The sequence below is a fragment of the Phoenix dactylifera genome, chromosome 1 (assembly GCF_051530095.1).
Source record: "Phoenix dactylifera cultivar Ajwa chromosome 1, Ajwa_hap1_PhDact_Kaust_v1.1, whole genome shotgun sequence".
In the NCBI taxonomy this organism is placed as follows: domain Eukaryota; kingdom Viridiplantae; phylum Streptophyta; class Magnoliopsida; order Arecales; family Arecaceae; genus Phoenix; species Phoenix dactylifera.
The window spans coordinates 52,863,614-52,880,465 of NC_143190.1; the positions used below are offsets into that span (position 1 = coordinate 52,863,614).

The window sequence follows — 16,852 nt, forward strand, 5'->3', positions numbered from 1 at the left end:
TGCCAAATAGTCTCTAATTAATGTCGATCATAAATTACAGAAAGGAAATTAACCCAACTTACAACGAACAAAGCATAACTCGCACTTGGAAATCGGAATCGTTTCTTGTCTTAAAAGAAGAAACGAGATAAATAGAATTGAGGGAAAAAAAAAAGAAAGAAAGACGAGCAATCACATTATAGAACAATTATTCGGGTTCTCAACGCTGAAGATATCGCCTGCCCTCCCGCTGACAACGGCAGAGTGCGCAGAAGGCTGGTAGTAGCCATGCATGCGGGAGTCGTCGTAGCCATGCTTGTAGTAGTTGTAGGAGGAGGAAGGGGCGGCGGTGGCGCTCACCGGAGCGGTAGCCAAAGCCGGGTGGTGCTGGTTGTAGTACTGTTGTACGGTGAAGGTGTGGTTCTCCGCGCCGTACGGGTATGGCCATAGCACCGCCCGCCTCCCCGTTTTCCTCACAGCCTTGAGCACCTTCTTCTGATCCACCCACCCGGTGACTGTAACCTTCTGCCTCCCCATGTCTACGTCCACATTATCCACCCCTGTTTCACAAATTAGAAAACTAATCAATGAATAATTCAGGTATAATTAGCTTTCTAAAATTTGCAGCATTAAAATTAATGGCTTCATAAGAACTCCTTTCAGTTCCTAAAGCTTTAGGTTTTAGACGCTGAGTTTGGAGGACTAGTGCAAACTTTCTTGCAGGGAAACACAGAGACATCTAGGTGTAAAGATTGGTTGAAAACTGATATCCTTTATTTTTTTACGCGTTTCCTCTTGAATGTATAAGCTTGTAATACGATACCTTCGAGCTTCTGAAGAGCTTTCCTTATCTTGCTCTCGCAACCAGAGCAATCCATATGCACGCACATCTCGACGATCTGTGTGCACACAACATAACGTTGAATGAGATCGAAACACACCACAGTTGATAAAGATCTCTTTTTTATGAAAGGCTGCTGAAAAAGATCTCGATGGCCATTCAGAGAGGGGAAAGTAAGCAGTTTGAGAACTTGGAGAAGAGACGACTCACCGTCATTTCGTAGTTGCCTGCTTCCTCAAGAACAGTTGCAGCTATTCCTATCGATCTCCTTTCCTCTGTCTCTCTCTCTCTCTCAGAAATCTAGCTTCAATTTTGGAGTAGCATGGAGGCCGCGGTGCCCCCCAGATATAGAGAGCGGAGAGCGGGGTGGACAACGGCTAGAAGCCATGGTAGATGGCGGATACCGCGTGTGCATTAAAAAAGTAATAGTTTGCACCGACTTTTCCAGAACCATGCCGGAATCTTCCCATTTGCGGAAGTAAAGTATGGAGTGGACCAATAAAAAGAAGCCGCGTATGTGGATATCCCTCCCGTTGTAAGTCTTCGGCATTCTTTGCAGGAAAGTTCGCCGAGAGGGATGGGAGGTGGGACCGTGGGAGCTCAGGCGTTCCATCCCGGACAGCGAACCATCCTTCTTTAGCTGGAGCTCTAACTGGCCCCACAGACCATTTCAAGTTATCTTGCAAGTCGAGGATGCCACGGGGTCATCAAAGGATGATTGCACGGAAGGAGCGCTGTCCAGAGGCGGGCGTAGCGGATCTTGTCTCGGATTTCTAACGGGAAATAGCGCGCTGTTTCTCTCCGGCTTCCGCGTCCTTTACCCCCGAGGAAAGCTGGGTCCAGGTGGAGAGCGTTAAACGCTGAGAAGCGTACGTGGCACGCAGCTATTGCGGGAGACTAAGAGGAGGTCGGCAAGGAGTGGGCAACGCGTCACATCATACCACGAGGGAGGACGAGTACGAAAATGTTTTCCGGGTTTGACGAATTGGAATGCGCCACGTAGAAATATTTTATGGGCCTCCGTATCCTGCTGCGGCGGTGGATGGTGGGTCGCTTCATGTGGCCACATGCGGACATGGGCGCGGAGTGGGCGGCGGGAGGATCTAAGAAGCGGCGCTCGGTGCGATTTCTCTGGCTCGGTCAACGATGCCATGCGCCTGGCGCTCGGAGATGAGAAATTTCCTTTTTTGTTTTTCCATTTTAATACTATCAAGAGCTGGGTGATTATTCTTTCTTTTTGAATGGAAAGTCCGTGTTCATGCTTGCATCAATTTTTGGGCAATTCAAACACCGTCTGATGGTACCTGTTGGAAAATTACCCAAGTCATGACATCTCAGAGGCGCTCGACCGAAGAGCGCCGATCAGAGAGGCGCTCGACCGAAGAGCGCCGACCAGGGAGGCGCTCGACCGAAGAACGCCGGCCAGGGAGGCGCTCGATTAGAAAGCGCCGACCAGGAGCAACCTCGCCACAGGACGCTCCGCTAAGCGACCTATTCGGCTCGGCACCTCTGCTGAGCCCATGCCTTAGCCGAATATCCAATCTCCGCTTAATCCTCCAACAGGTCTGACAACCAAGTACGTAACTCCACTACAATCTGCCGCCATCCTTTAAGTCATCAAGGCACGGGATCTCCACAGGAACTCGGCATGACCTGTCATTAATGCATGAGACCCCCTCAGGTCTCCGATGCACTCAGTCATTAAATGAACACGGCTCAAGATGATCTCCGGATCACCGAACCATCAAAGCGTATGGCTCTCCCTGACCGCCGGTTCACTCGGTAATTAATGCACTTACCATCTACGAACTCCAGGTCCACCACGGCCGACGGTTCAACCACTCCGACGGGTCTGATCAACCGCGACAACTCCCTGACTCCGGTCTGATTCGGCCTTATTCTCCACTACGCCATTAATGAGCCAAATCGTGCTCAATTATCACGAAAAAGGACAAATCCCCTGTCACCTCCCAGGTAACAAAATACCCTTCTATAAAAGGGAACCTGGGGAGAAGGAGGAAGGGGACCAACACGAACACAAATACACACATAAAGAACAAACATTCTCCTCTCTTTTTCTCCCACCCACATATTAGCCCCCTCTGACTTAAGCATCGGAGGGCCGGCACCGGAAAGCCCGGCCACCGGCTTTTTCTTTTTGCAGGACTCTCTCTCTCTCCAAGGAGGACGCCACCAGCCGGCACACCACCGTCCGCCGATTCTCCCACCGGAGCTCCTCCTCCTCGGTTCGCGGCCGCCCCCGGGTCCAATTTCCAGCAACAGTTGGCGCTAGAGGAAGGGTCCGAGTCGCTGCCATGAAGCTAAGGAGTAAAGGGGCTTCCAACACCTCTCGACGTCCTCCACCTAGTCCTGAACATTCTGTCCGAAACTCGCCGCCTCCGGCCGAGACAACTCCTCAAGTTCGGCCGGAGCAGTTTGATGCCCTGGTGCAACAGGTGCAAGCCTTGGCTACCACTGTCCAAGGCTTGCAACCTAGGGGCATCCCGACGGCACCACTTCCTCCGGCTCCAGTTCAACCGGAGCCCCCTACAAGCGGGCTCCCCCTTCAAGGCCAGGACTTTCAAGTCCAGGCCTCCCTCTGGAGAGAACACCCAGTCAGAGGCCCTGGAGGCTGGCCACAACCCTCAGAGGCTGAGTCGGTTACAGGGCAACTTGCATCCGAACGAACCGCCGCAGCGGTCCTCCAGAATGATGAACTCGACAAGAAGGTCGAGAAGTTGGAGCGCCAGATCCAGGCACTCCACGAAAGGAAATCAGGATGTGATGGTGACTTCGAGTTCACCACAAAGTCCCCCTTCTCCCCGGAGATCGAGGACGAACCAGTCCCACTGCGGTTCAAAATACCCCAGGTGGAGCCTTACAACGGCAGGGCTGACCCCCTCGACCACCTGGAAAGCTATCGGGTCTTAATGGCCCTACAAGGAGCCTCGGAGGCCATGATGTGTAAAGCCTTCCCAGCAACACTCCGAGGACCGGCCCGGCTTTGGTTTACCGGGCTGAAGCCGAGTACAGTCTCCTCTTTTTAGCAGCTCGGCAGACAATTCGCTGGCAATTTTGCCGCCAGCCAGCCCCAGCGGCGGACATCGGACTCCCTCCTTGATATCAAACAAAAGGAGGGAGAATCCTTCAAGGAGTATTTGGACCGTTTCACTGCCGCAATATGGGAAGTCCGGGAGCTTGACCAGTCAATTGCCATGTCAGCACTAAAAACTGGAGCCCGGTCTTACAGGTTCCTCTTCTCTATCGAGAAGAATTTCTCTGCGGATCTCACCGAGATGCTTGTTCGGGCACGGAAGTACGCCAAGGCTGAAGAAGCCGTGGCTGTTAGGCGGAGCGGGGCTGAGCAGAACCCCAAGAAACAGAAGAGACGCCGCGAGGAACGTGGCCAACCCAGAAGCCCGTCCCCGCGTCGAGCTAAAAATCCGCCCCGCTTGAAGAGTCCACCCCGGTTACGGGGACCGCCTCAGCAAAGGTCACCGCTTCGCCCGAGGTTCCCACCACGGGCCCGTGCATCCGAAGGGAGGTATGAAAACTATACTCCCCTCACTGCTCCTCGGGCTGAAATCCTCATGGAGATTGAGGGTCGGGATTGCATCCGGCTCCCACCTCCGAAACAAGATTTCAGAACCCGGCGTGATCCCCGGAAGTATTGCCGTTATCATCGGGATCACGGCCATGATACCGAGGACTGCTACCAGCTCCAGAACGAAATCGAAGCTCATCCGCCGAGGGGTGCTTGATCGATTCGTGCGAGGCCGGCGTGAAGAGAAGAAGCCAGCCGGAGGAGCCGCTCAGCCTGAGGGTCCAAATGCCAACAGGGCCATCGCTGGCACCATCAACACCATCCGAGGCGGGGCCTCGGCTGGAGAAGCTCCAGGGGAAGGAACCTCCTCGAAGCGCCTGCGCGCCTCGGAAGCCATCTCCTTCCCAGATGATGATTTAGAGGAAGTCGAAACTCCCCACGATGATGCCGTGGTCATCTCCATGATCATAAATAAATTCGATGTAAAACGCATCTTGATCGATAATGGAAGCTCGGCGAATGTTTTGTATTTTGATGCCTACTGTAAAATGGTGATGACAAAAGAGCAGCTACGGAGAATGAATGCTCCGTTAGTTGGATTTACTGGGGATTCGGTCCCAGTAGAGGGCGAGATCGACCTCCTGGTCACAGCCGGGCTCGCCCCCCGTGAAAGTACCGTGGGGACAAGCTTCCTCGTGATACGTCTGCCCTCGGTCTACAATGCCATCCTCGGAAGGCCAGGTCCCAACGCCCTCCGAGCAGTGGTCTCGACACGCCACCTGCTCATGCGATTCCCCACCAGCCAAGGAATTGGCGAAGTTCGAGGAGACCAAATGGTAGCAAGGCGATGCTACCTGGCGACCCACGAGGCAAAACGACCAGCCGAGGTGCCCATCCCAGCAACCGACCAGCCCCCAACTAAGACTCTGGAGGCACGGGTCAATCCTCAGAAAAAGCGGGTAGAGCCTGGTGAGTTATTAATCCCAGTTCCTTTACGCAAGAACTTTCCCGAGCTAACTGTGCAGGTCGGCTCTGGCCTCAATGAGTACGAGAGGGATCGCCTCGTCAACTTCTTGCGAGACAACATGGATGTCTTCGCACGGTCGCCCGCGGATATGCCGGAAATAGATCCAGAGATCATGGTCCACCGGCTTCAAGTAAAGCCAACCTGCAAGCCCGTGCGACAAAAAAAGCGAGGCGCCGCCCCTGAGCGACAGCGAGCAGCAGCCGAGGAGGTCGATAAGCTCCTTGAAGCTGGCTTTATCCGGGAGATATCCTACCCGGAGTGGCTCGCCAATGTGATCCTCGTCAAAAAAGCCAGCGGAAAATGGCGCATGTGCGTGGACTACACCGACCTGAATAAAGCCTGCCCAAAGGACAGCTTTCCACTCCCCAGCATCGACCAGCTCGTGGACTCCACCTCGGGTCACGAGCTCCTAGCCTTCATGGATGCCTTTTCTGGATACAACCAGATCCGCATGGCGCCAGAAGATGAAGAAAAAACGGCCTTCATCACCGACGGGGGAACCTACTGCCACAAAGTGATGCCATTCGGCTTAAAGAATGCCGGGGCAACTTATCAGAGGCTGGTCAGCCAGATCTTCAAAGATCAAATAGGCCGGAACATGGAGGTCTATGTAGACGACATCTGGTAAAAAGCAAGGTAGCGCAAGATCATGTGGCCGACCTCGATGAAGCATTCTCCACACTCCGAAGATACCAAATGAAACTCAATCCAGCCAAATGTGCATTCGGAGTCATCTCTGGCAAATTCCTCGGCTTCGTCATTACACAGCGGGGAATCGAGGCGAATCCTGAAAAGATCCGAGCCCTCCAAGAAATGACGCCTCCGAAGACAGTCAAGGAGGTACAACGGCTTACAGGCCGGGTTGCAGCCCTCGGGAGATTCATTTCTCGCTCGGCCGAGCGCTGCCTTCTCCTCTTTACGGCTCTAAAGAAGCCAAATAATTTCCTATGGTCGGATGAGTGCCAGCAGTCTTTTGAAGAGCTCAAGCACCTTCTGGCCTCCCCTCCCTTACTCACAAAGCCTCAACAGGGCGAGCTCCTCTACTTGTATCTAGCTGTTTCCCCTGTAGCAGTAAGCTCGGTCCTGGTCCGAGAGGAGGGCAAGCTCCAGAAACCAGTGTATTACACCAGCCGGATCTTGAGGGATACTGAAACCCGATACTCTAAGCTGGAGAAGACTGTCTATACTCTGGTCATCTCAGCTCGAAGACTCCGGCCTTACTTCCAAGCCCACACAACGGCCGTGCTGACCGACCAGTCAGTAAAGCAGATCCTGCAGAGATCAGACCGCGCCGGCCGGATTACTAAATGGGCCATCGAGCTCGGAGAATTCGACCTCGAGTACCGACCCAGACCGGCGATCAAAGCTCAAGCACTTGCCGACTTCATAGTCGAGTGCACCGTACCGGACGAGGTCGAGCCTGAACCCGAGCCTACACCAACAAAGCAGACCCCTAGTCTGGCATGGGCCCTACATGTCGATGGCTCTTCAAACTCGGGGGGTAGCGGAGCAGGTCTCATCCTCACCAGCCCGGAGGGGGTGGTCGCTGAGCAGGCCCTACGCCTCGAGTTCCCTGCTTCCAACAACATGGCGGAATACGAAGCACTAGTCGCCGGGCTCAAGCTAGCCAAGGAGCTAGGTGTGAAGGACTTGAAGGCCTTCAGTGATTCTCAACTCATCGTCAACCAAATCCTGGGCGACTTCGAAGCCAGAGACTCCACAATGCAAAAGTATCTTCAGAAGGTACGGGATCTCGCCTCGACCTTGGATTCTTTTCACATCCAACATGTTGCCAGGTCGGAGAATCTCAGGGCCGACCAGCTGTCAAAGCTGGCGTCCTCCCGCATGAGCGAGCTCCCCAAAACAACGGCACTGGAGTACCTTCAAGAACCCAGTACGGAGGAGCCCGAGCAGGCCCTTTGTGTTGAGTTCAAGCCAAGCTGGATGGACGAGCTCATCAGCTACCTGCAAGATGAAATCCTCCCCGATGATGAACGGGAGGCTCGCCGAGTGAAGCGCTCCGCCACCCGGTACATATTGCACGAGGAAAAGCTTTATCGGAGATCTTTCACCTCTCCCCTCCTCAGATGCCTCCGCCCGACGGAGGCTGATTATGCAATGAGCGAAGTCCATGAAGGGATTTGCGGAAGTCACCTGGGGGGACGAGCATTGGCCCATAAAATTTTGCGCCAGGAATATTATTGGCCGACACTTCAGAAGGATACCATGGACTTCGTCCGGAGATGCGACCGATGCCAGAGAAACGCCAATGTCCAACGCCGACCCTCGGCTCCCTTAACCTCTATCAGCTCCCCTTGGCCTTTTGCCCAGTGGGGAATTGACATTCTAGGGCCATTTCCTCTGGCTACCAGGCAAAGGAAATTTCTGGTCGTCTCCATCGACTATTTTACAAAATGGGTGGAGGCCGAGCCACTTGCCCGAATCACCGAGCAGAAGATGCGGGATTTTGTCTGGAAGTCAATAATCTGCAGATTCGGGCTTCCCCGCATCCTCATATCTGACAACGGCCGCCAGTTCGACAACCTCCGTTTCAGAGAATTCTGCTCCGAGCTTGGCATCGACCACCGCTTCACCTCGGTCGCGCATCCTCAGACAAACGGAGAAACCGAGGTAACAAATCGTACTATTTTGCAGGGGCTCAAAGCCAGGCTCGACAAATCTAAAGGACAATGGGTTGAAGACCTATACAATGTCCTGTGGGCTTACCGGACCACGTTCCGTGTCCCCACTGGCGAGACTCCCTTCAACCTGACATATGGGACGGAAGCAGTCATCCCGCTGGAGATCGGGCTTCCTTCTCCAAGAGTCGAGCATCACGACGCCAGCTCCAACTCCTTGCGGCTCAGAAGTAACCTTGACTTGGTCGAGGAAACAAGGGAGACCGCCCGAATTCGTATGGCGAGGTACCAGCAGAAGACAGCTCAGTATTACAACGCCAGGGTCAAGGTCAAATCCTTCAAAGCAGGGGACCTTGTTCTCAGAAGAGCCGAGGCCTCCCGACCAGCTGAGCAAGGGAAATTAGCTCCGAATTGGGAAGGACCCTACCGAGTCACGCGCATCTGCCGACCCGGAACTTACAAGCTAGAGTCCCTAGATAGGACTCCCATTCCACGAAGCTGGAGTTCTGAAAACCTCTGCGTGTACTACCAGTAGAACCCCAGGGGGTCCTCAGTATTCAACCATAAGTATCATTTTATGATAATTTGTACTGGTTTGTGCACTTGTTCGAGCTCATCAATTCTCCTATCTTATGATGCCAGGCTCATTATTCTACCCTGACCATGGTCGGGATGCCTCCATATTTTGGGACGAAGTACCTACGTGGACTCCCTGAAGATGTTCGTGAGTCCGCGACCCGTTCTCCACCGACCAACGAGCTCGGCTCGTTCTCCATCGACCAACGAGCTCGACTCGTTCTCCATCGACCAACGAGCTCGGCTCGTTCTCCATCAGCCAACGAGCACGGCTCGTTCTCCTACCCCGAGACGTCGGGATGCCCCGATATTTCGGGATGCCCCGATACGTCGGGATGCCCCGAGACGTCGGGATGCGTTCTCCACCGACCAACGAGCTCGGCTCGTTCTCCACCGACCAACGAGCTCGGCTCGTTCTCCACCGACCAACGAGCTCGGCTCGTTCTCCTACCCTGACCACGGTCGGGATGCCCCGAGACGTCGGGATGCCCCGATACTTCGGGATGCCCCGAGACATCGAGATGCCCCGATACGTTCGGATGCCTCGAGACGTCGAGATGCGGTCTTCACCGGCCAACGAGCTCGGCTCGTTCTCCATCGACTTCAACCAACGAGCTCGGCTCGTTCTCCATCGGCCAACGAGCTCGGCTCGTTCTCCTACCCCGACCACGACCGGGATGCCTCGAGACGTCGAGATGCCCCGATACTTCGGGATGCCCCGATACGTTGGGATGCGGTCTTCACCGGCCAACGAGCTCGGCTCGTTCTCCATCGACTTCAACCAACGAGCTCGGCTCGTTCTCCTACCCCGACCACGGCCGGGATGCCTCGAGACGTCGAGATGCCCCGATACGTCGGGATGCCCCGATACGTTGGGATGCGGTCTTCACCGGCCAACGAGCTCGGCTCGTTCCCCATCGACATCAGCCAACAAGCTCGGCTCGTTCTCCTACCTCGACCACGGTCGGGATGCCCCGATATGTTGGGATGCGGTCTTCATCGACCAAGCGAGCTCGGCTCGTTCTCCTGTTCATGATCAGCGGGAAGTCCGTGGTTGGCAATAAGCTGAATTCTCCTATCTCTGCCGACGTCCTCAAAGAACGGACTCCGAGCAGAGGAGCGTCTTCAGTCGCCTCGGCGTAAGAACGCTCGCGGTACCAGGTACCCATTTATTTAATGTTTTTACATTATCTTATCTATTCCTGAATTTTTTCTCTCTACCGACGTCCTCAAAGAACGGACTCCGAGCAGAGGAGCGTCTTCAGTCGCCTCGGCGTAAGAACGCTCGCGGTACCAGGTACCCATTTATTTAATGTTTTTACATTATCTTATCTATTCCTGAATTTTTTCTCTCTACCGACGTCCTCAAAGAACGGACTCCGAGCAGAGGAGCGTCTTCAGTCGCCTCGGCGTAAGAACGCTCGCGGTACCAGGTACCCATTTATTTAATGTTTTTACATTATCTTATCTATTCCTGGATTTTTTCTCTCTGCCGACGTCCTCAAAGAACGGACTCCGAGCAGAGGAGCGTCTTCAGTCGCCTCGGCGTAAGAACGCTCGCGGTACCAGGTACCCATTTATTTAATGTTTTTACATTATCTTATCTATTCCTGGATTTTTTCTCTCTGCCGACGTCCTCAAAGAACGGACTCCGAGCAGAGGAGCGTCTTCAGTCGCCTCGGCGTAAGAACGCTCACGGTACCAGGTACCCACTCAATGTCTACGTTCTCAATTTACTTTCATCCCTGATTAATTATCTGAATAAACCCCCGACTGACGTCAAGGTACCTGGTCGGGCCAATCATCGCCCGGCCTCGCCCTTCCTACGTACACCGATTAACAGCAAGCTTAGTTTATACTAGGCTCGGTGAATCCCCGTCGCGAGCTGACGAGCATTCAACCCGTTCATCGGAAAAGAATCCGGTCCACTCCGGCAACTCGAGGCTCGGACTCAAGGTTCACTAGCTAAAAAATTCAAGTCCTAGCGACCGTTCTAGGGCTCGATCGAATTTTGGGCTAGGCTCGGAAAGACTTCCCGAGCCCAAACACCCTAAGCGTAAGCATCACTATATTGCTGGTCGAAGGACCGAGCAATGGAGCTCGGCAAGCTGAGCTTAAATGCAAGTCCTGTGGCGGACGAAGTTGGGGCCATAGAGCCCATGCCTTTGGAGCCTAAAGAGGATCCAGGCAGAGGAACCTAAGCCTATCAAAGATAAGGCATCGCAAATATAAGGAAAATACGTGTATATTCATTTCAAAAAAGGCCCGTAGGCTAAGTACAGAGCTCGGACTCGGCCTTAACAAGTATAGAGGCCGCTCCGGCTTACAAAAAAAAGAAGAGAGAGAAAAAAGGGGAAGACTACACCAAGGGCTCAGGCCCGGCGACTTCAGGAGCGGTTGGCTCCTCTGCGGTCGGGGCCTCCACGGTAGCTTCGGGAGCCGCCTCGATGACCTCGGGAGCGATCTCGCCTTCTTCAGCTTGACCCTCCTGGTCGGCCCCGCCAGAGGTTGGAACCTCTGCCTCCGCCTCTGCTTCTGGATCTTCGACCCCAGCGCCTGGTTGAAGCAGGCTGAGGTCGAAGTCTGGGAGAAGTCGCCGCAACTGGTTGCGGAAGTCCTTGAAGCCCTGGATGAGCCCGTTGACGCCTTCCTCTTCCATCAAGTCGCGAAACTCTTCCGATTCACGGAAGAGCTTGACGGCGTCCTGGGCCTGCTCCCGGGCCTCCTTCTCTCGAGCCTCATGGTAGGCGGCCTTCCGCTCCAAAATCTTTATTTCTCTTTCGCGGTCCGCGAGCAGAGATTGCACGTCAATTAGACGGATCTCGAGATCTTGGATCTTTATTCGAGCCTCCCCCACCTCCTGCTCGCATATAGCGAGCGACGATTCGGCCTCCGTCCGGCGGGCCTCCGCGGCGCGCACTTCAGACCTGGTCAAAGTGTGCGCGCCCTTCTCCTCTTTAAGTTCGGCGACCAGAGCCCGAACCTCGTCCTCGGCCGCCCCTAGCTTCGCTTGAAGCACTTTCTGCTCGGCCTCGGACGCGAGGAACTTCGCTTCGGCCTCCTCACGCCCCCTTTGATGCCTTCGGGCCCGGTCCCGATAGTCTTGGATGATGTGAATCATCGTTTCGGTCTCGTGGAGGCGCTGCAAGAGGGACACGTAAGAAATAGTTTTAAGCTGAAACACAAATTTGCACAGAAATAAAAGCTGACTTACTCGGATAGAGGAGCAAATAGTGGAATCCATGAACTCGCCATAGTTCATGGATCGGATCTTGACCTGGTCGGCCGGGAGCAGTGCGATCCGGAGAACTTCGCGAGCCACTTGTACGCTGTCGAGGGCCGAGTCGCCCTCAAAGACGGCCCATCCAGGAGCGTATGGCACCCGCTCCTGGGGGCCCGATGAACCCGCCAGGCCGGCCTCGGCCGGCCTGGGTGCAGCCGACCCCGTCGCTTCCTGGCTATTCCCCGGCTCGGAACCGGAGAGTTGGGATCGGTTTGGCGGTCGACCTTACCGCCGCATGGTAGAAGAGGGGCGCGCAAGCGCCAAATCTGTCGAAGTCCTCCCTCCCTGGTCGGAATTTGGAGTTTCCTGCCGACCAGGGACTTGCGAAATGGGCATCGGGCATGGAAGTGCAATCGTGGCTCCGCCAGAGCCTGCGCCCTCTCCCTGACCAGCCTCAAAGCGCGCGGGGCGAGGAGCGCGCGCCTCAACTGAGGTGGTCGCCGAGGTCTTCACCGAGGTCTTTGCTTTCTTCCTCGGCTCGGTCGGTTCTTCCGAGAGCTCGGCCGCTCTCTTTTAGAACCGGGCATATAGGACCTCGTTCTTGGTCACCATCTTTGCGATATCTGCGAGGACGAGCAGGATTAAAACTTAGAAACTGTAATAAAATAGAAAAAACACCTTAACGCTACTCTTACCATGGGGACGCGCCGAGCTCAGCCCAACATTTACTAGAGCGTCCTCACTGATGAGGCCGTTCAGTAAGATGCCGCCCCCGAGACTGCGGATGGCGTCGAGGACCCCCTGCTCGCGCGAAGAAAGCCTGGGGACTTTGTTGACAGATTTGAGATGGGTTGGCCCCCACCTAGGGTCAAACCCCCACGACCGCTAGACCCCAGAAAGAAGAACTTCTTCTTCCAGTCGTGGATGGACGAGGGGGCACCATGGAAGAGTGGCCGACCCGCCTGAAGGGCGATATAGAGCCACTCTCCGTCTCCCGGATTCGACTTTAGCACAAAAAGTCGCCGGAAGACGTTAACAGAGGTCGGAATCCCGTGCAGTAAGCACAGCGACAGGAAACCGATCACTGTTCTCCAGGCGTTCGGAGCAAGTTGCGCCGGAACCAACTGGTATTCCGTCAGCAACTCATTCACGAAGCCGTGAAGAGGGAAACGTAGGCCGGCCCAGAGTGATTCTAAATACACTCCAACCCGGCCTACCGGAGGGTCGGTCACCCGATCCCCCTGCTTGGTGGGTTCCAACCGGAACCCTTGGAGAGGAAAAAACCACTCCTCAGTCATTTCCACCTCCAGTACGCTCATGGTGGACTCGACTTCATTTGGACCGGAACCCATTAGGAAGAAGGAAAAGGGATTCTGGAAGGAAAAAGAAGAAGGGGGGAAGGGACCTGTGAAACGCCGGGAACAAAAAACTTCGGACTGAGAAAAGCTGAAGGAAGAAGACGATAAGAGAGGAGGAGGAGAGCCAGGTGAGGGTTTATATAAATCCCCCCAACGGCCCAGATCAGCGAGAAAAAATGCTGCTCCCTATTCGGATTACGACGTGTGTCAACCCAAAAGGTAAAGCGTCACATTTATTCCGGGCTGATGCTTCGAACACAGAAGCGCCTTATCGAATCATACGGCCCCATCATGAGCCCACGACGCGAGGACGCTTCGGAGAAGGCGTCCCAATAATGAGGCCATTTCGGAAAAGGAGAAACGCCGCCTATTAAAGGCATCTCGAAGCGCCCGGTAATTCAAAAATGCGCAATAACTTTAAAATTTCTAAATCCATAAATAACCCAACTAAAACTACCTCCCGCGCTCAAGCTGGTAGCCAGCTAGAACTAGGAAGTCGGGGGGTAGTGTTGGGAAATTACCCAAGTCATGACACCTCAGAGGCGCTCGACCGAAGAGCGCCGACCAGAGAGGCGCTCGACCGAAGAGCGCCGACCAGAGAGGCGCTCGACCGAAGAACGCCGGCCAGGGAGGCGCTCGATTAGAAAGCGCCGACCAGGAGCAACCCCGCCACAGGACGCTCCGCTAAGCGACCTATTCGGCTCGGCACCTCTGCTGAGCCCATGCCTTAGCCGAATATCCAATCTCCGCTTAATCCTCCAACAGGTCTGACAACCAAGTACGTGACTCCACTACAATCTGCCGCCATCCTTTAAGTCATCAAGGCACGGGATCTCTACAGGAACTCGACATGACCTGTCATTAATGCATGAGACCCCCTCAGGTCTCCGATGCATTCAGTCATTAAATGAACACGGCTCAAGATGATCTCCGGATCACCGAACCATCAAAGCATATGGCTCTCCCTGACCGCCGGTTCACTCGGTAATTAATGCACTTACCATCTACGAACTCCAGGCCCACCACGGCCGACGGGTCTGATCAACCGCGACAACTCCCTGACTCCGGTCTGATTCGGCCTTATTCTCTACTACGCCATTAATGAGCCAAATCGTGCTCAATTATCACGAAAAAGGACAAATCCCCTGTCACCTCCCAGGTAACAAAATACCCTTCTATAAAAGGGAACCTGGGGGGAAGGAGGAAGGGGACCAACACGAACACAAATACACACATAAAGAACAAACATTCTCCTCTCTTTTTCCCCCACCCACATATTAGCCCCCTCTGACTTAAGCATCGGAGGGCCGGCGCCGGAAAGCCCGGCCACCGGCTTTTTCTTTTTGCAGGACTCTCTCTCTCTCTCCAAGGAGGACGCCACCAGCCGGCACACCGCCGTCCGCCGATTCTCCCACCGGAGCTCCTCCTCCTCGGTTCGCGGCCGCCCCCGGGTCCAATTTCCAGCAACAGTACCAATTTATGTAGCTGGCGACGCCTCTCAAAGGTTGTATTGGCACCAATTTGTGGTCACGACCAGGATTCCAGATTAGTCACTCTTGGAGGTGTCGTTCCTTTGAAGTGTCAACTTTTAGGACAGGACTAAAGGCAGCGTGGAAGTGACTCTTCAAGACCAGTGTTTGAAGTGGAGCGTATCATCCTCAAAGGGACTCAACCGAGATGATTAAGCGCATTCAGGGCGGGAGGCTGAGCACCCGTTTCTGCGCGACTTCCGGTGGTTACAGAGGAAGTGTTGTGCCTTCTAAGTCATATACGTGTTTGACTGGGCATGCTTCTATCCCTTCGTCACTATGTAGTCTACTTTCTAATAATTCAGTTGGTTGTGCTCATATGAGATTAGTGTGAGCAGCCGATGTACCAAAATAAATGTTGTACGAGATATTTGGAATCTAATCATACCTTCGCTGGATTTTGAAAATATAAAAATAGCCAGAAAAAAATACGTTCATTCCTAGTGGAGTTCATTATCTATATATTGCTTCTACTTATTTGGTTTTTTTTCCCCAAAGAAAACTCGTGTAAATCAATGCGTTCAACAGCCATTTACCTCAAGCTGCATTCTTTTTGCTTTTTTGACCTTTTTTTTTTTTTTCTTGAAACAATTGAACCAGTTCATTTAAGTAACTTAAGAACCAAGCCTTAACATGCATAGGTAATAATGGTTTAAACTCAAGCCAAGCTTCAATGCACTCTTGCTGCAATCAAGACCTTGCTTGAAGGGCCCAACTTTTGGCTTGGCGTTGATCATTCATTTAACCACTCTACTTGGTGGGAGGTAGCATGTTCCATCTCCCTCAGTGAGGGTCATCCATTGCATTGAATGATGAACTCAGACAAAGTCACCATCTTTCAAGAGTGTGGGTTGAAGTGTTCCCATCAATCTGTTATTACTGGATAGACCTTGGATATTGAATCATTTCTAACACCTAACACTAATGTTTTGCATCATCTTTTATAATTGATTGTAAAAAGACAGACTTGTTTCCTAAATTATTCATGAGTCACAAGAGCTTGGTTTGTGATGCAAGCTAAAAATAATGTAGATGCAAGTTATCTATCAATCTGACTTCTATTATTTATGTCTAAATATACTATTAAAATAGAGGCATTTTTTTTTCAGAATTTGCTTGTCAATTTTTGTGACCAGCATACTTTTAGTTCCTCCATTCACAAATATCTGCGATAATAATGTGATTAATAAGTTAAATATAGTTCTATTTATTTCTGTAATGCCATCCGTTATACGCTTCCTTTTTCCTCTTCAATCGGATGGGACTCATATTAAAATACTAATCTAGACAAAATTAGACTTTCCCGAACCAAAATAATAAAAAGTCAACAAAAAGTCATTTTTTATATTTTTTTATTTGATCTTTTTTTGTCTTCTTTTATGTAGTTTCATTCTTCATTTTTATTTTTATCATTCTTTAATTTTTCTTTCTTATTTAAGTCATTTTTAAGTAATATTTTATATCATTAACTTGACATTTTGAATTATCATGTTCCGTATAAATACAAAAAAATTAATATTTTTGGCTATCACATCAATTACTTATTATTTTTAATAAATACTTCTATTAATCTTGTGAGTAAAATACAAAAATTCTCATGATATTCATGTTTATTATACATACACCTAATAGTTCATGCAACTTGCACTTATACTGTTAAATTAACGACGTTAATAAAACTATTAACCTCACGTGGAAAAGTCAAAATTACCATTTAGGTGGAGCGAAGGATGCATATATTTTCTTATATTATTTGGCGGCTATTATATCACTTAAGATTATTTTGATTTTTTTTAAATTTTTTTCTGTTGTGGTATTTGGATTTTATTTAAAGTTAACGATTTGACTAATATGGTATTAAATTATGGGTTAAAGTGCTGGATAAAAATAAACCTTATGAGGAAAAGCATAAAATCTTTAAACAATTAGATGTAAGTATAATTTACCTCTAATCTCAAGGAAGTTTTTGTAATTTATTCTAATTTTTTTCTAACTTTTTCTATTTCTAAATAACTTATTTCTTTCCAACTTTTAATCATGTATATTATTTCTTTTTTCTTTGTTATTTTAAATTTTTGCATTTTGATTGTTGGGGGTTTGTTTTGTGGCTTGGTTTTTACTATGATTTTGTATTTT

At 51.6% G+C, this 16,852-nt stretch overlaps 1 protein-coding gene across 1 annotated transcript; it reads right to left on the reverse strand.

Moving 5' to 3' along the window:
* LOC103724321 (heavy metal-associated isoprenylated plant protein 28-like) lies at positions 1-1,194 on the reverse strand. Its single transcript, XM_008815544.6, has 3 exons — positions 1,031-1,194; positions 803-878; positions 1-539 (listed from the first exon to the last, which is right to left on the reverse strand). The coding sequence occupies exons 1-3, from the start codon at positions 1,034-1,036 to the stop codon at positions 172-174; spliced, it is 450 nt and encodes a 149-aa protein (XP_008813766.3). The 5' UTR covers positions 1,037-1,194; the 3' UTR covers positions 1-171.
* Between the last annotated feature and the right edge of the window lie 15,658 nt (positions 1,195-16,852).